Source organism: Lampetra fluviatilis, chromosome 13, assembly GCF_964198595.1.
Source record: "Lampetra fluviatilis chromosome 13, kcLamFluv1.1, whole genome shotgun sequence".
NCBI classification, from domain to species: domain Eukaryota; kingdom Metazoa; phylum Chordata; class Hyperoartia; order Petromyzontiformes; family Petromyzontidae; genus Lampetra; species Lampetra fluviatilis.
The window spans coordinates 2,117,474-2,136,449 of NC_136287.1; the positions used below are offsets into that span (position 1 = coordinate 2,117,474).

Genomic DNA, 18,976 nt, shown 5'->3' on the forward strand with positions numbered 1-18,976 from the left:
TACCCCGCAAAAATAGCATTTTGTGTAAAACAAAATTCAGATAGCCCGCACCTCCATATACCCCGCATGCATTCATATCTTTAAAGTCGTTACCACAGCTTAATTCCATCATATTAATACGAAATTCAGATTTGTAATACATTCCACTATCAATTGTTAACATTACAATCATAACGTGCACGAAGAAAACAAACAAACCGGAAACGAGTGAACTTAAAACAGTAAATAAGTAACAAAAGTAAATATCCAATAAGTAACACATAACTGGTAGATAAGTAAGTAAGCGTACTGTTCGGCTTACCAGCATTCGACCTCATCATATTACAGCTACCGAACCGGTAGTTACCCCTGTACAGTTTTAGCACTGGTAGATTGCGCTCTTCACAGACAATAGCGGCACTACGGTAACGCCATTGCCTCCTGGCAACGAAGCCATTGGAAGTTTGAAACAAAGCTCATGGTCGCGACTTTATCGTGCTCAGCCGATAGCAGCGGCCTAAGGGACTCAGCAATTATGGTTCCGCGTCGGGTAGACGCTTGTTAAGGCCCTTCCCACTGTGCAATCCATAGCCTCAGCTGAAACTTTCGCACCCTCCTACAGCCACTGAAAGTATTACGGTAAACAAAGTGCGCCCACTTCAAACATTGTCGTTTCATTGTACAAACAATTCGAATCCTTTAAAACGTGATAACACGTGAAATTTTAGTGTGAGTGGTGTATTCAGCAGTGCTGTAGTCAAAGGTAAGTGTTGCATTAGTGGATAGTCCTACCATTAATTTTTTTTACGAGTTATGACATGTCACACGTGTAAAATATTTTTTGGGATAACCCGCACCTCCATATACCCCGCAGGGTCTTGTTTTGTTTGTAAAAAGTGGTATACCCCGCGGGTTATATGAGAGAAAATACGGTAACTGGATGGAGCGCGGGCAATAAGCGCGTGCCAGTATGTCACCAATGTAATGTTTGTCGACCCCTTAATGTCATGTCCTCACCTTACATACTCCAGGTAACTTATTTCACGTATGTGTATAAAAATATTTAGGCTCGCTGGTCTCGTCATGAAACTGCAATGAAAAAGCACCAGGGGAGGCAGCTATCACATCTGCCTCACTGAGGGGGACATGTCTAACACGCCCCCCTCAGTGAGGACACGCCCCCTCAGTGAGGCCACGCCCCCGTCCGTGATGCCACGCCCCCCTCAGTGTGTGAATCTGTCTCTGACACTAGCCAGTGCCTCCCCAGCCATTGACGTCACCGCACGTCACTGCCTCCATCGCCATCACAACCGCCACCATCGTGTCTACAGCCACCGCCACCGCCATCGCCATCGCTGTGGGGCAACGGAGGCAGCAAGCCCACGCTTTTACAAAACTCAGAGCGTTACCCGTTCAGCCCGGCTCGCGTCGACGAATGCTGACCACACTTCACAAAAACCGCATCGTTGCTCACCCACCGGATCACCAATTTAGCAGAGGATAGTTTTTGCACACGGTGGGTGGGGGGCGTCGGTTCATAAGGAACGGCACCTTGACAGGGGCGAGGGCCCGGGCGGTGGTGACGGTGGTGACGGTGGTGACGATGGTGACGGTAGTGATGGTTGTGACAGTGGTGACGGTGGTGACGGTGGTGACGGTAGTGATGGTGGTGACAGTGGTGATGGTGGTGACGGTAGTGATGGTGGTGACAGTGGTGACGGTGGTGACGGTAGTGATGGTGGTGACAGTGGCGACGGTTGTGATGGTGGTGACAGTGGTGACTGTGGTGACGGTGGTGACGGTAGTGACAGTGGTGACGGTGGTGACGGTTGTGAGGGTGGTGATAGTGGCAATGGTAGCGATGGTGTTGACGGTGGCGACGGTGGTGATGGCGGGTGTTGCGTCGTCGTGGGTGGCCGCAGGTGCTGCTGTGGGACGTGGAGAAGCGCATCGCGGTGCGCTCCTTCGACTGCCACGGCGACATCGTCCTCTCCATGTCGTTCGACTGCACCGGCAACGTCATGGCCACCGCCTGCAAGGACAAGAACATGCGCCTCATCGACGCCCGCACGGGTGCCGTGCTCAAGGTGCGTGGCCGCTACCGCCCCCCGCGCCGCCTCCCCCGCCCGCCCACCTCTTTCGACGCGGGCCTCCAGACCGAGGCAAAATGAGATGACGCGTGACGGCCCGTCTCGTCTCGGCGGTCCATCGCGAGCCGCGGTTTTGCCTGGAGGGTGGCGCCCGGGGTGCGATCGCAGGAGGTAGCCTCGGTTTCCACCTCTCTCGGACGTCGTCCGTCGCACGTGTGACGGGAGACCCTGCTGCTCGCCTGGCACTCGATGGGTCAGCCCCCCGCAATATTTGCGGGAACTGATCCATCTCAGTGGCGTGGCGACGGTCCTCCAGACCGTCCAGGATAGGGCCGCTCGCCGCTCCGCAGCTCGGCCCACAGCAGCGGTGATTCTGGAACCTCGTGTGGTGCTCGGACCACCCACCCAGCCAGCGCCCTACCCCATCCCTGGTGACGAGACGCCTGATTCGCTTCTCTCATACTAAGCGATTCTTTTTTATGCAGCTGGGGGGGAGAGCACTTTTTTAGATCTTAGTTTTAGGGTAGTTGAGCTAACTTCATATTTAAATATTTCAGTAAAATATTTATTAACGCCCAAAACAAATGGGATAATAAACGTCTTGATTATTGTCCGGATCAACCTGTAAATTTGCATCACAGCCACCGCAGAACCACCTGGAGGACCGTCGCGGACCTACCAGTGATGCAGGCACCACACTCCGAGAACCACTGCCATAGAGAGCGAGAGAACGTAACGTTACACAACGTGTACCTAGAGTACCGTTACGCACGTCCAGCTAGTGTAATGTAACGCACGTGTGTGCGTGCGTGTGGTGTCGGTGTGAGCGCAGCACCGGGACGGCACTCCGCACCGAGCGCAGAAGGTGGTGGTGCTGGGGGACACCAAGATGCTGGCGTCGACGGGCATCTCCTGGAGCAACCAGCGACAGATCGCCGTGTGGCACCAGGTGAGGGCACCCTCCCTCTCCACCCGCTGACTCGCCGCCGCCGCCAAAGTCTATCCACCGCCGGATGAAAGCCGTCCATCGCCTCGAGCCAGCGTCTATCCACCGCCGGATGAAGTGCCCCCCTCCTCCGTGTTATCGCAGCGCTAAAATCCGTTCACACGAGGCGGTTTCCTCGCTCCGTCTCTCCGCGGTCGACACGTTTGGCCGCCACTCCGTCGTGCGTCTCGACCACCGGCGATCACCGTCACTTCTATCCGTGACGTGTCCGGCCACTCGCTTGCTCGCTCGACATCCTTCACAGTCAACGCAGTGCCTCTAACTTGCGTGCGTTCTCTCATCCACGTGTTGCTGTTCCGCTCTCTCGCATCTCAAAGTCTGTTTCTTTGAAATCATAATGAGTTGAGACCAACATCAGCAGATCTAAGTGTTCGCAGTGGAATATAAAACCTAAACTAAAAGCTAAAACTATTTTTTACTGTACTTGGTAAGGGCCATTGCGCTATGTAGCTCTTTATCAGAAGCGGCCTGGCCACAAATGATCGCTCAACGAAGTGGCTTATCATGTGGAAATCTATAGCAGCCAAATACTGTTAATGCATGTTGATTCTAAATGTAGATGACCCGGAGAAAAATCCACGTGACTCATAGGAGCAGCAGCTGTGCAATCTGGTGGCAGGGAAGGAACGCGTCGGGCAATAGAAATGTGGTGGTAGCGGTGTTGGTGGTGGTTGTGGTGGCAGCGGTGTTGGCGGCGGTTGTGATGGTAGTGGTGGCAGTGGTGGCGGTAGTGGTGGTGGCAGTGGTGGTGGCGGTGGTGGTGGCGGTGGTGGTTGTGGTGGTGGTGTTGACAGCGGTGGCTGTGGTGGCGATGGCATCGACCGCCTTGTGGGCCCACCGCAACGTCTCGACGTTGACCGTGACGAGGGCGACAACGTCACCGCCGCCCGGCGTTGCTGACCGAGCGCGTTGGGGCGGTCGCCATCTCGCCGCAGGAGGACCTCTCCAAGCCTCTGGTGGCGCTCGACCTCGACGGGATCTCTGGCCTCCTCTTCCTCTTCTTCGACTCCGACACGCGCATGCTCTTCGTCGTGGGCAAGGTGAGGCTGCTTCCCTCCGCTGGCTCACCGTGAACAGGCGGGCGGGCCGTCGGGCGGGCACCACGTGCAGGTGCCCCACGTGGGCAGTCGGGTTAGCGAGCGCCTATTGAGGCTGCGTGCTGTGTGGCCAGAAGAGGCCGGTGCGGCAAAGTCCATTGTTGTTCCGCTCTATGCTCCCAGCGTCTATTGCTTCCGGCTTCGTGTTTGTGAATCGGACACTGAGGTCCACGTTACACGCTCCACGGTTCTCTTCTGGGTGGTGGCCAAAGTCGCCGCTCACTGCCGGAGAGTTTAAAAATGTCGATCTGTGCATCAACATGAACATCATCAACACCAAGTATCCGAATCAGCTGCTGCTGTTGCTGTGGTTCGTGAAGTGGATGCGGTTTAGGGGTTGCCGCATCCTCACAAACCATGGCGTCAGATGCGGGTACTAGACCATGACGATGATGACGATGATGACGACGAATATGCACAAAATTGGACAATCCATTGTTGGAGGACTCAACCTGCGCCTCTCCACTTCGATCTGCGATGACCGTCCCCGCGACTGGGCTGTGTTCGCAGGGAGACACGACGATCCGCTACTACGAGATCAGCACGGAGATGCCCTTCCTGCACTTCCTCGGGGAATATCACTCTCATCAGCCGCAGAAAGGAATGGGTGAGCTGCCCCCCCCCCACCCCCCTCACCCCTGCCCCCCACTACCTTGCCTGGTATACAGGAGGTCATGGGTTCGATCCCAACGCTGATGCCTGTATATTTGGAGTATGCGTGTCTCTCTCTCTCCCCGTGGTCGCGTGGATTTTCCTCCGGGTCCCCCGGTTTTTCCCTCCACATTTACAATCAACATCACGCGCTTTAGAGTATTTGGCTGCAATACATTTCCATGTGATAATGATAAGCCACTTCGTTGAGCTGTCATTTGTGGCCAAATCGCTTCTGATAAAGAACTGCATAGCTCAGTGGGCCTTAACTGGTAAAATAAAAAAAAGTTGATAGTGAAAGAGCCTTTCGGAAAAGACGCTGTCGTTCAGACCACGTCATTGTTATCATAGTCTCAACCATCATCATGATTGTCATTATCACATCATTGTAACATTATAGTTATCGTCGTTATAATGAATGTCATCAGAACCATCCGCAGGAGCATCGTCATCATTGGCAGTGTCATGAGTATCATTCAGGGGCACATTGTAAATAATCATCAATCATCGTCGTCGTGGTCATCATCATCATCAATCACCGCTTGCGGTGGTACGTTCAGTAGGCAACCGCCAACGTCTACTCTTCCAACTTCATTCCCGTGATGGCAGTTGTACAGCGAGGGTCTGGGTTACGGGTTCCCCCGTGCCGCCCTCCCGACCCCCCCTCTGCTGCCCCCCTTCCGCTTCGTGCTGCCTGACTGGGTCAAGGCACGCCCAGAGGCACACGGCAGCGGTAGATGTCGATGGCGGTTCTGTGCCAATGAGCCCCGGTACGGACATAGCCGGTCCACGGCCGCATCCTCTTGCCTCAACGCCTTTCGCACCGTGCGTAGCCGACCGGGCTAATGGGAGGTGCGGCGTCGTCTCAGTTACTTGCAACGGGCGAGCGAAGACAAAATCGCCATGATGCGGTTCTTCCGAACTGGTGGTTTCAACCAATGACGCACGAGCCCCAGGGGACCGTGTTTGTGGTGCGCGCCATTGCGCACTGTAACGTTTACTTGATTCCCGGCCTGCCTTCCTGCCTGCCTGCCTACTTGCCTGTCTGCCTGCCTGCCTACTTGCCTGCTTGCCTGCCTTCCTGCCTGCCTGCTTGCCTGCCTGCGCGGCAGTGTTCTGCCATGATGGGGATGCCTCGTGGCTCGCAGATCAGGGCTGATGGCGAGCGTCCGGTTTGCGATCCAGGCATGATGCCCAAACGAGGCGTGGACACGGCGGCGTGCGAGGTCTTCCGCTTCTACAAGCTCATCGTCCCCAAAGGCACCATTGAGCCCATCTCCATGATCGTGCCACGGCGGGTGAGTGGGCGACTGAGCGGGTAGGTGGGTGGGTGAGTGGGTGGTTGAGTGAGTGGGTGGGTGGGTGATACTGAGTGGGTGGGTGACTGAGTGGACGACTAAGTGGGTGACTGGGTGGGCTAGTGAGTGGTTGAATGGGGCACCACAGTGGCGAGATGTTAACTACCTCACCTAGTATACAGGAGATCGTGGGTTCGATCACGACCCTGATGATGCCTGCTGTATATTTTGAGTTTGCATGTCTCTCTCTCTCCCCGTGGTCGCGTGGATTATTCTCCGGGTCCTCTGTTTTTTCCTTCCACATTTAGAATCAACATCACATCTCTACAGTATTTGGCTGCTATACATTTCCACGTGATAAGCAACTTCGTTGAGCTATGATTTGTGGCCAGTTCGCTTCTGAAAAAGAGCTATACAGTTCAGTGGGCCTTACCCGGTAAAATTAAAAGTAGTTGTAAAAGCGTAAGCAAGCGGGTGAGTGGATGCATGAGTTATTGAACCATTGAGTGGGTGAATGAGTGAGTGAATGAGCGGATTACTGAGTTAATTAATAAGTGAGTGAATGAGCAAGCTAGCAAGCATCCCCCACGACCAGTAACTGCTTGTACCACGAAAAGAACTGGGCAACGAACCCCTTACCCACCATGCACCCAGCCAAACGTTCACTGCACAGTTGGTGTCATCCGTCCCTCCCACAGTCTGAGGCCTACCAAGAGGACATTTACCCCTTGACTGCTGGGCCTCAGCCAGCTCTGAGTGCCGACGAGTGGCTGAGTGGCATCAACAAAGGTGCGTTCATTGGCTCAACGAGCCAGGGTCTGTTCCCCGATTACAGCTTCTGAGTGGTGGTGTTCATGCGGAGAGAGAGAGACCAGTCTGTCAGTCTATTGTCTAGGGACCCCGTCAGAGACCAGTCAGTCAGTCTATTGTCTAGTCAATTGTCTAGAGACAATATACTGTCAGTCTATTGTCTAGAGTCCCCATCAGAGACCGGTCAGTCAGTCTATTGTCTAAGGACCCCATCAGAGATAAGTCAGTCTATTGTCTAGAGTCCCCATCAGAGACCAGCCAGTCTATTGTCTCTAGACAATAGTCTGTCAGTCTATTGTCTAGGGACCCCATCAGAAGCCAGTCAGTCAATTGTCTAGAGACCCCATCAGAGACCAGTCAGTCTATTCTCTAGAGACAATAGACTGCCAGTCTATTGTCTAGAGACCCCATCAGAGACTGGACAGTCTATTGTCTAGAGACAATAGACTGCCAGTCTATTGTCTAGAGACCCCATCAGAGACCAGTCAGTCTATTGTCTAGAGACAATAGACTGTCAGTCTATCGATAAGAGTCTATTGCGATCGATAAGAGTCTATTGTCTAGAGATCCCTTCAGAGACCAGTCAGTCTATTGTCTAGAGACAATAGACTGACAGTCTAGAGACAAGTCAGTCAATAGATTGTCAGTCTATTGTCTAGAGACAATAGACTGTCAGTCTATTGTCTAGAGACCCCTTCAGAGACCAGTCAGTCTATTGTCTAGAGACAATAGACTGTCAGTCTATTGTCTAGAGACCCCTTCATAGACCAGTCAGTCTATTGTCTATAGTCCCCACCAGAGACCAGCCAGTCTATTGTCTAGAGACAATAGACTGTCAGTCAGTCAGTCTATTGTCTAGAGATCCCATTCACAGACAAGTCAGTCTATTGTCTAGAGACAATAGACTGTCAGTCTATTGTCTAGAGATCCCATCAGAGGCCAGTCAGTCTATTGTCTAGAGACAATAGACAGTCTATTGTCTAGAGACCCCTTCAGAGACCAGTCAGTCTATTGTCTAGGGACCCCATCAGAGACCAGTCAGTCTATTGTCTAGAGCAACGGTTCTTCCCTTTACTGCAGCCTTGCACCCCTTTGATTCTCAATCGTAAACAAAATGTATAATGTTAATAAATACATAGAGGTTTGATAAAACTAAGTATTTGTGCTTCCGTTTGTCGCTACCCCAGGGGGTGTGTGCACCCCAGGTTAAGAATAAGAACCACTGCTCATCACAAATCGGGTCTGTCCCACAGGCCCTAAGCTGGTGTCTCTCAAGGACGGGGCCCTGGAGGCCTCCACCTCAGTGGCGGTGACGCCGGGCAGGGCGGACTTGAGTTCCGCTACCACCGCTACCGCTGCTACCGCTGCCGGCGTGCCGCGGGAGGTCGCGCCGGCCCAGCGCTCATTTCCCCGGCACAGGGATCAGGTCGTGGTGAACGGGCATGAGGGCGCCAACGACTCCAACGATAAAGTCGACGGCAAGGTGAATCATAAAAAAATATCACCAGGAAAAACGAGAGGTCAGCAACAGACAACGATCTAAAAAGTTGCGATCGATAAGAGTGTAGCACGTGTCCTGAATTGAGCGAGGTTATTGTACTAAACTAAACCATTGTTTTGATTTTACCAGGCAAGACCCACTGAGCTATGGAGCTCTTTTTTTTAAAGCGACTCGAGCCACAAATTATATGTCAACGAAGTGGCTCATCACGTGGACATTTATAGCAGCCAAATACTGTAAATGCATGTTGATTTTAAATGTGTAGGGAAACACCGGATAAAAATCCACGCAACTCACAGGGAGAGAGACACGGAAACTCCAAATATACAGGCATCAGGGTTGGGATCGAACCCACGACCTCCTGTAAACCAGGCGAGGGAGTTAACATCTCCTGGCTACCATCAGGGTCAGGTTCAGGTGCCACTCGCCACTGACGCCAGCCCAGGCTGGGGAATCAAACTCGGGGCTGACTGGGGATTTTAATCACGCGAATGGGCCAACCGCAGCAGTGCCAGCGCCGCAGCCTGTCGGCTATACACACGTTTGCCAATCTATTATTCACCGCCCCGTCACAATGTACGCACGATAGTTTTACGACCGTGGGTGAAATTTATGCTCTTTACAATGAGGGGGGGGGGGGGGCGGGGGGGCGAAGGGTTGGGGGGCTGCCACCTGATGGAGCTGTTCGGGGCAGACGTCTGCAACCGAAGTAACAAGAATAGCAATTGTTTTCGAATTCGGGAAAAAAACTAAACTTCGATATTTCCAGAGTTGCAGGTCTGGGGTCCCGTTCACCGCTGAATCTCGGAACGTGCGAGCGGCTCAGCTTTAACTTTATTTAGAGAGGTGTAGCAGCGCCGTTGTTTTTAAAGACACTGTACTCACCGCATACAACTGTAGCGACACGACCGCCGCACTCTATGTCAGCTGGGCGCCAAACTGTGCCACACGCCCTCCCGTGAGCTCTTTCACTTCCCGCTCCGATGACGTACGTGAAGAAGAACAAGTGACGTACACGTACGTCACGAAGCGGTCCTCAAAGAGTCACAGGTTGCCCACCCCTGAGTTGAGGTCACCAATCACACCTGCGGTGGGCGTAGGGAGCAATCGCACGCCTTTGTCACTCCGAAATCTCACCGTCAATCTCTTCCGCTTTTTATTGAATCCGCCGCTGGATGGAGGTCTCCCTCTCCACGCCGCGTATTTCCCCACTCTGCTCGGCGCAGGTTGGGAGGTTGGGTGAGCGGGGGTCGCAGAGACAGTTCAGTTATCCGCTTGCCACTGTCGTTAGCTGTGGCGAAGAATCGAAATCATCGCCGGGCTTGGAGCGGACGCAGCATGCCACCCGCTGCACCCACTGGCGGAGCCAGTGGGGGGGGGGGGTGGGGTGGCACGTGCCCCCCCCCCAATGATCTGATCGAAATCCCTAATTTAGATCAGATCATTGGGGTTTATTAGTAATAAATCGACATTTTGCGACCCCCACTGCCACTGTGTAGCATATTATTATTACGTGCCAGGGACTCTATGAGATGATATGAGAATAGTCTGAGTCCATAATTGGCAATAAGTAACGGCAAAGCAGTTATAAGAGACTCACAGAATTGTGCGCAGTTGCGTATACAGTACACGACTTCCCTGAAGGCATTCACCTTCAGCGAGCGCGATGCCGATCACACAACGCGGTTCGAATTAGACGCACACGCGTCGAATAAAAAGCAAGGGACAAGTCCTTACTTACTCACAACTCCTCTATCATTTTTCATTGCTGGAGGGGTTGCCCCCCCTACCTGAAAATCCTGGCTCCGCCATTGGCTGCACCGCCGCTAGCTTTACTCTGAGCACTTTAATACTAGTAAAAATATCATTCCTCCCGTGTGGTTTGTGCAGATTGGTTTTCTCCACTCGCCAAAAAATATCACTTCAGAAAATATTGACGAGCGGTCGGTCGGGATGGAGGGGTAGCGTAGGGTGGTCAGCGCACCGTACTCTGAACCCGGGAGACCCCGAGTTCGATTCCCGGCGATTATCTGAGCCAGTCCCGCGCCGTCTCCCTGCTCTGCCAGCCAACCCGCATTGACCAGCGTGGCGAAGTATGGTCGCACAAACTCCGTGACTGATACAGCGTGGGGACACCTCCAACCGCTCAGTGGCTTGGCGGAAGAGCTGTAAATGGGGATTGCCATCTCTTGGGGTACAAGACAGCAGGAATGATGTTATGGGAAGTAGGATATCATTGCTCGACCAGAAGAGGGTGGGAGCTGCATGCAAACTATTGAGTGGTGTATTCGACGAAACAAAAACTGTTATTTATTTTACCAGGTAAGGCCCACTGAGCTGTAAAGCTCTTTTTCAGAAGCGACCTGACCACAAACGATAGCTCAACAATGTGGCTTATCACGTCGACATTTATAGAAGCTAAATACTCGAGACATATGGTTATAAAATGTGGAGAAAAAAACCGGAGAAAAATCCACGTGACCACGGGGAGAGAAACACGCAAACTCCAAAAAGACAGCACGCGTCGGGGTCAGGATCGAACCCACGACCTCATGGATACCAGGCAAGGTAGTTAACATCTCTAATTACGGACTCTTAATGTCCCGGGAAGAACATACAGGTTTCTCAGGACAGCAGCTGCCTCGACGTGAGGACAAGGCGGGGTAAAGCCAGCAGACGTGGTAATGCTGGCTGCGAGCGGACCGCAAACGACCGATCCGAGAGTTAAGACGATCGAATCGACGCTTCGTTAACTTTGAGCGGTGGCTAACACGGCGCCTTAACTCCCCCCACCCTCCCTCCCCACACGCCTGCCTCCCGCTAGTACCGGCCGCCTCCAGACGACGATCGGCTGAGGCAGCAGGAGCAGGAGATCCGCAACCTGAGGTCGCAGCTGGCGATCCGTGACGCCCGCATCCGGCAGCTCGAACTCGAGCTCCGGAACCTGCACAACAGCGCGAGCCGTGCCGTCGTCCACCAACACCAGCACCAGCGGTACCAGCAGCAGCACCAGCAGCAAGCGCAGCAGCAGCAGCAAACGCAGCAGCAGGCGCAGTTCCCGTTGGCCACCGTGGGGGCCCAAGTGGCCGCACCTCTCTTCTTGACGCCCGCCGACGCGTCGGCCCGGCGCCCTGTCCTGGCGCGGTTCAACTCGGCGGCATCGTCGCACTCCTCGGCGTGAGCCGAGAGCATGCCAGCCGGCAACCGGGGCATCGGCGACTGGTAACCGGGGCATCGGCAACCGTCAACCCAGCGACCGGGGATTTTTTTGTGCTCGGATTTAATTGCGTCCGGGTGGTCCCATCGCCGGAGAATATTTAGTGGGTCGCCGGTTACCGGACAGCACCGACAAAGAATCTAGAAGAAATGGAATAAAGATCGGGAGGTTCTTTCCCTGCAGTGGGAAGTTACGGGCTGACAGCAGCAACAACAGCAGCAACAGCAGCAATGGAAGACCGCAGGACGCACGTGTCTGGCAGGCACGGCCGTACCGAGCGGCGTGCCGAATGTGGTGCGCCGGGCAAGCCCTGGTTCTGCTGTCCGGCGAAGGGAGCTCCGGCGGGTGAGGTGGAAGACTGCGTCTCAGGTTTCGCTTTTTTTAGTTTTCCCCGCATTGCTTGCTGGGTGAGTCCAGCGTCGCAGCTCGGTGGTCGTCGCAGACACAGGGTCGGGCTGTCTACATCCCCCCCCCCTCCGTCCTCGGCTTCCACCACTCCCCTGATCATCACCGACTTTTGAACTTTGGGGAGGAAAAATCCGTTTTACATCCTTACACGTGCCCCCCCCCCCCCTGCCCCTACGTTGGCTGCTCCGGGCCGACTACGAAGTCCTTGCTGGGTGCCTGGGAAAGCGGCCGGAATTGGGCGGATTGGGAACTGCGCAGCTCTGAGATCACGGAGGGAGGAGGTCTCTTAATCTGCCTCGTCTGCCTCGTCCCCCCCCCCCCCCCCAGTCTCACTCCCCACCTCGTCTGTCACCTCCCTCCCCCCCACCTCGTCTGTCACCTCCCCCCTCCCTACGTCTTTCTCATCCCTCCCCTCGTCACTTTTCACACGCAGCCTCGGTCTAACACACACGCGCGCCGTGTTTTGTCCCTCCCCCCCCACGCGCTCCGGGAGGGTCCCTCCGAGGGTGACGTTCGACGTCGCCGCTTCGCCGCGCTTCTTGCTTCGTGGGGCCCGCGGGCGGCCTCCCTTCGCCGCCCTTGCCCGGTGCGCCCCGTTGTGGTGGTGGTGGTGTCGTAGTGGTGGTGGTGGCGTCGTGGTGGTGGTGGCGTCGTGGTGGTGGTGGTGGCGTCGTGGTGGGGAGCAGCGGCGTTACGAACCGGGCGACCCGAGTTCGATTCCCGCTCACTGCCACCAACACCGGTGATGGATTATCTGAACCGGTCCCTGGGCGCCCCCTGCCCCCCCTCCCCCCCTAGATCGACCCGGCCTCAAATGAGTACCTGGTGTGGTGCGTAGTAAAACATCGCCACTGGGGAGACAAAGGCGGCCGGGCGTGGTGTTGGCCACCCGCCCCTCCGTATGCCGTGCCGGCCATTGTAGTTGCTCGCCAACAGCACTTGCCCCAACAGTCTGTCAAGGTTATATATATATATATATGGGGGGGGTCTTTGTCGTGGTGGTGATGGTAAGAATGCGATTCTGACGGCGGTGGTGGAGATGATGGTGGTGAAGCTTTTGGAGACGATAATGATGATGGTGGTGTCTATTTTTTAGTTTTTATAATTTTTTATTCTCATTTTACCATGTGAGTGCCACTGTGCTATGTAGCCTTTTTTGTCATAAGCGACACGGCCACAAATAATCGCTCGACAAAAGGGAATCATCACGTGGAAATGTATAGCAGGCAAAAAAATCCAAACGTGTGATGTTGATTCTAAATGTGGAGGGAAAAAACCAGGGGGACCCGGAGAAAAATCCACGCGACCACGGGGAAAGACACGCAAACTCCACATATACAGCAGCAGGCGTCAGGGACTGGATCGAACCCACGACCACCTGTATACCAGGCGAGAGAGTTAACATCTCGCCACCACCACGGCACACATGGTGGAGATGATAATGTGATCATAATGCAGGTAGTAGTGGTGTCATAGTGGAATTGATGATTGTGTAGGTGGTGGAGATGATGAAAATGATCATCTAGGTGATGTTCTGGTGGCCTCGTGGTATAGATGATGATGATGATCATGGTGTGGGTGATGGTGACGGCGGGGCTAGCTTGCGGTCGCGGTGTGATGGTGAAGGGTGATGGTGATGATGGGTGATGCCCGTGTTAAGTGGCGGTTGTGCTATGGCTCCCGACGCTTGTACAGCCCCAGGTCCGCCAGTCTTTCAGCGCACGCCACGACCGAGAGAGGAGGCAGAGCAGGCAGCCAGCCCAGCGGGGCGCTGTGGCAACGCGAGGCTCCTCCTGCTTTTTCCCAGCCGCCCGGGATTTCACACGACACAAAAGAAAAGCGTCCGCATGAAATCGATGGCGGGTTGATGCGGGGCTCCTCGCACCGGCAGTGAGAGTCGATCACTTGCACAATAGCAGAACGAGGGTTGCGGAGCGACGCACGAGCGGTCCAAATTCTAATAACACGAGTGTATGTACCGTTGAACCTCTTTCGCCAACAACCGTGAATAATCGGACTGGGGCTTCTTTCGTGCCCTGTGAAGACTTACACATTTCCCTTGGGCAGCTACCTCAACGAAAAAGATGATGATGATGATGCTGAGAGAAAACCAGGAACGGGTGATCGCGTTGGTTGAGCGATTTGCCCGAGCTCGCTGCTCTATATCTCCCATCATCTCTCTCCACACGCTCGCTCGCTCTCTCCACCACAGCCACCGCCCCAACCCCCCGGAGGAATGCCGCTAGCCGACCGCTCGTATTGTATCGCCGAGAAATGAAAATATATTATTAACGAGCTCCACGGGAGAGGCAGCGGCATTGGGCCCCGTCTGCTGTAACGCGACGGAGAGCGTCGGCCGGGTAACGGTCGCGACACGACGCCCTCCCGCCCCGTCCGTGTGCCACGTCACCGGAAATTCAGATCACAATCTCACGAGGGCACAAACGATTAGGGCCACCTCCGTCGCTGCTCCGCGCCGCCGTGTCAACCCATACGGTTTACCCCCTGTTCTTGTACAGCGAGACGGAGTGTAAAACAACACAAAAAAGTGCCGTCTGTTTGTGTTTCTCCCTTGCGATGGGACTTTGTAGGATGAACGTTGAGATTTCTAAGGGCACGGGGTGACCAATAGGGTCTGAATTGGTCTGTAATAATGTAGGGCACTGATAAGGGGTTGACAGGTATGCATCTAGCACTGCCACCACCCCTCCCTTATTACAGAACGGACCGATAAGAATGTTGTTACAGCAGCAAGGCAAATGTTTTGGTAGTGGGGTTGTAGTTTGAGCTGAGGGGTCGTGCTTACATGGCAAGCACATCTGGCATCCATTCGGTTTCAATATGTTCTCTTTTTTTTAGACCGAATTTATTAATTTTTTCTCCGTCAATTCTTTTCCTTAATCCATAATAGAGGTTATCTTTTGGGTTAGATCGCGTAAATATATAAATGTGTCGTTAGAACCCGCCACCACCCGACACAGCCAACTAGTAAGGGTTGTCACGTAAACAGAACGTGCCAATTCGTCACGAGTACGGCACTAACCGGTGTGTTGGAGAGCCAAGCCACAACATCTACAACACACCGGCGTGCTGTACTAGTGACGAATTGGCACGTTCTGTTGGCGTGACAACCCTTACTAGTTGGCTGTGTCGGATGGTGGCGGGTTTTAACGACACATTTATATATTTACGCGATCTAACCCAAAAAAAACTCTATTATGGATGATATTGGTCGCGAAAGCCTACGACGTGTTGCACTCCTTTCCTTTATTTTCAACCTGGGGGCGAGGGCCTCTTTGTGAGAATACCAAGGGAGAGCCGGGTCGCCGAGCGACACAGGAGTGCACAATTAGCACGGTTGGCTACGTACGGTGCGAAGGAAATTCAATGTACACACGTGCGTTGCGCGACGCTGAACGCCCGAGTATTAAGAGTGGCGTCGACGGTGCTCTTCAACTTGTGGATTTAAGGTAGTAAAAAAAAAAGCACGGGTGAAATTATTTTCACACGAAGCAAATGAGGCGTTGTGGGGGACACTACATCGGAAACCCATTCCTTTAGAGCCGCTTTCTGTGTGTTCAGTTTTGTTGTCCTTCCCCCGCACCTCCGATGAGCATGGTTGCCTACGTACGGCGCAAAAGAAGTTCAACATACGCGCATACATAGGAGGCAGTGGCAAAGATGTGCGTATGTTGACATCACGCGCGTGCTCACGCTCAAAATCCTATTCCCTTGAGCGATTAGCAATCGTTACGGACTCCGGCAGAGAGACGCGTAAAACCCTCCACTCGGGAACTCTCGCAAGCGAGCAGTGTGATCACCTTGTGGCAGACAAAAGCCACCATATCTACTCTCCCTGTGCTCCCACGTTGGGTCATTGCCTCCACAACACTCGCCCACTACTGTACACACACATTTCTGTGATAAGGCGGCGTTGGTCATGTTTTTAGCGGGTGGGTGGTGGTGGGTGGAGCGGTGTCTTATTTCCGCTGAACTTGAGATTTGCTTTCGATTTAAAGCCTTCGTGACTGCAGGGATTTATCTTCTTGGTTCTTTCGGTAAAGTCATGTAGAAGGGAAATAATAAAATAATAAAAATAAAACATAATACAATATTGTATTATGTTTCATTTTTATTATAAAAATTATAAAAAATAAAAGATTTTATTATGTTTTATTTCTATTGTTTTATTATTTCCCTTCTACGTTACTTTACCGAAAGAACCAAGAAGTTGAGATTTGATTTACAAAAAATCTGCCTTTTGTTTGCGAGCTGCCTCTGCAAGGTCCCTCGCTTTACTGCTGGACCATGGATTGTTTTAGTGAGCGTCAGTGCCGGATTAAGCTAGTACGGGGCCTGTAGCATATGTTATAAAGGGGCCCTAACTAAAAAAAACACGTAAATATTAAAACACATAAATTTTTTTACTTGCATAGTAAAGTAATTGCATTTTTCATTTGCTATACGACAAATGGCTAACCTTAAACACCCAGTCGTTCATAAAAGTTGAAGGCGGTCTAGCACTATAGTAATAGAGCAAGTGCAGAGTCACTGAACCGGAATTTATAGCTTGAAAACATTTTGCGCAGGGCCCTTGAAAGTGCGGTGCCCGTAGCTACTACATGTGTAGCTACTACATGTGTAGCTACTTGTGCTACTCGGATAATTCGGCACTGGTTAGCGTGCATCGCTGTTGCTTTAAAAAAAGGTCCCACGAGCTCCACTAAAAATGACCCAGAGTTCACGCCCACCTCAGAATCAGAATCTGATGGGCTATAGAGCTGTTGTTCACAGATGTCCAGTCGGGTACGGGGCAGAGAGTTACGATAACAAGCGATACAAAAAACACGTTAGGAGTGCAAAGTATAGGAAAGTGAATGAAATCACACGAAAAATAAGAGTAAACATTTTTTTTTTTACCAGGTAAAGCCCACTGAGCTATTAGCTTCTTTTTCAGAAGCGACCTGGCCACAAATGATAGCTCAACGAAGTGGCTCATCACGTGGGCATTTATAGCAGCAACATAATCTAAACGCGTGTTTTTAAACGTGAAGGAAAAAGCCCGGAAGACCTGGAGAAAAATTCCACGCGACCACGGGGAGAGAGACACGCAAACTCAAAATATACAGCAGGCGTCAGGGTCGGGATGAAACCCCAGACCTCCTGCATACCGGGAGAGGAAAATAACATCACCTTCGTTCAGGGCCATACACCGACACGCAGTCTCAATGATTGTTCTCCATTTGTGCTTGGGTTCCCACCTTCAGAGGTACTAAAAACCGAAACATATCATGGGAGGAAGACTTATATCTATGTTCTATGTACCACGAAATGTGGAATACTACTCGTTAACGTTTCGTCTTGAGTGATGTGTTATTATGCAACCGGCACTACTTTTAACATCCCGGGAAGACGTATTTATGTTTTTCTGGGACAACTACCTCAACAAGAGGACGACCCTGCATGGAGGGGGGGGAAACAAAAACGCCAGGACAGGGTAGCAACGCTGCTCGTGCTTCTGTAAGCAAACACCTGTGGTCAGTCTTAAACTCGTCACTTCGGCTGAGGGATGAAAGCAGATTGAAACGGGACATTTGTATCCAGCTCCACGATTTCCGGGCGACACTCTGAACATGCGTGCCCATCACGTGGTGGCTTTTTCACCCTTCGGGCAACACAGAACGTCAAAAACCGATGCGCGCGGCAAACCCCCCCCCCCAAAAAAAATAATACAATTCTGGAGATGAATCGTTCATCTCGACCTTCCTTGGCAACGGCGAAACAGGCCGCCAAGTGCCGGCGGTGCGTCCCGGAGCCATCACGTGTCGTGGTCGAAACGAGCCACAATTCTGTTAGCCCGCAGATCGGACGATCGCCTTCCAAACCAAACGTCGTCTTCCCGAAGATGACGGACGAGGGCCGACGATCCGGGATGGACCCCTCCCCCCCACCGCCCCGAGCGGGACGCATGGCCCCGTGTTGCTGGTTCGGAACGGACGCCGCGTAGATTACGAGGGTAATGTTTTATTGTTTGACTGTGCGATGGCCACATTTGTTAAGAGTCGGTAGAAGCTGCCCCTCTCACCACCACCACCCCTTGGGGAGCAGGGTCAGCTGGGCTTATATCCGAAGTGCTCGTATCAGAAGTTGCCAGAACACCACTGCCAACCGTATAGTTGTTTGTGCCTAATCTGGTCGCGTGACTGGCAACGTTGTCGAGATGTCTTTGTGGGGTGGCTGGGTAAACTCACAGAGATGCGGGCACCTGGGTTCGAATCTGGATGGGTCTCAGACCCAGACGCCAATGAGTGCACACAAACCCGTGACGTTAAACTTCGCTTTTGCACTTTTAATTATGGCCAAAAAAGAAAAAAAATCCAAGCTTTGAGAATGATTTTTTTTATTGCAATGCGATGGACATCACGTCTCGTTGGTAGAGCAGATTGGTGTGGGGGGGAGTGCTACTGCCTTACTGAGATGGATCAGAGAGATGTCGGAGGTAACTGTGTCCAGTGTCCCTCTCCGTGGGTCGTTTCGCTAACTCGGAGAGAGAAGAGAGACATCCGACCAACTCCCTGCGCCTCAGCGTCGTGACAACGACGGAGCAATCCGGGTTACAGCTGTGGGAGGAAGAGGAGGAGGCGGGGTTGGGGTGGGTGGCAAAAGATTACGAGAAAAATGTCTTCGAATTCCACGAACCAAGTGAAACCACCTGCGCCGTTCAGAGAGCCCAGGTGGATTCTGTTCCCCAGCGGGCCGGAGCCAACGCCCAAAGCGCAGCGTGGATTCTGACCGGCGTTGAATGTTTACAGCGCTGAACGGTTGTACGATCGCTGCCGGATTTTTTTTAAACGACGCTTCTTATTCTTTGTTGTTCTACGTTCCAAAATGGATAAACGCGACATCCGGATTGGTGCGT

The 18,976-nt window shown here is 52.9% G+C and overlaps 1 protein-coding gene across 1 annotated transcript in view; it reads left to right on the forward strand.

Annotated features, from left to right (window-relative positions):
* LOC144935405 (coronin-2B-like) overlaps positions 1 to 15,034 on the forward strand; it is a 75,449-nt gene extending 60,415 nt beyond the window's left edge. Inside the window, exons 5-12 of the mRNA XM_078862000.1 lie at positions 1,902 to 2,066; positions 2,902 to 3,018; positions 4,011 to 4,115; positions 4,683 to 4,779; positions 6,009 to 6,121; positions 6,820 to 6,910; positions 8,185 to 8,414; positions 11,257 to 15,034. Of these exons, the coding sequence (XP_078718126.1) occupies positions 1,902 to 2,066; positions 2,902 to 3,018; positions 4,011 to 4,115; positions 4,683 to 4,779; positions 6,009 to 6,121; positions 6,820 to 6,910; positions 8,185 to 8,414; positions 11,257 to 11,613 (1,275 nt within the window). The 3' untranslated portion in view covers positions 11,614 to 15,034. The remainder of the gene's footprint in view (positions 1 to 1,901; positions 2,067 to 2,901; positions 3,019 to 4,010; positions 4,116 to 4,682; positions 4,780 to 6,008; positions 6,122 to 6,819; positions 6,911 to 8,184; positions 8,415 to 11,256) is intronic.
* The last annotated feature ends 3,942 nt before the right edge of the window (positions 15,035 to 18,976 follow it).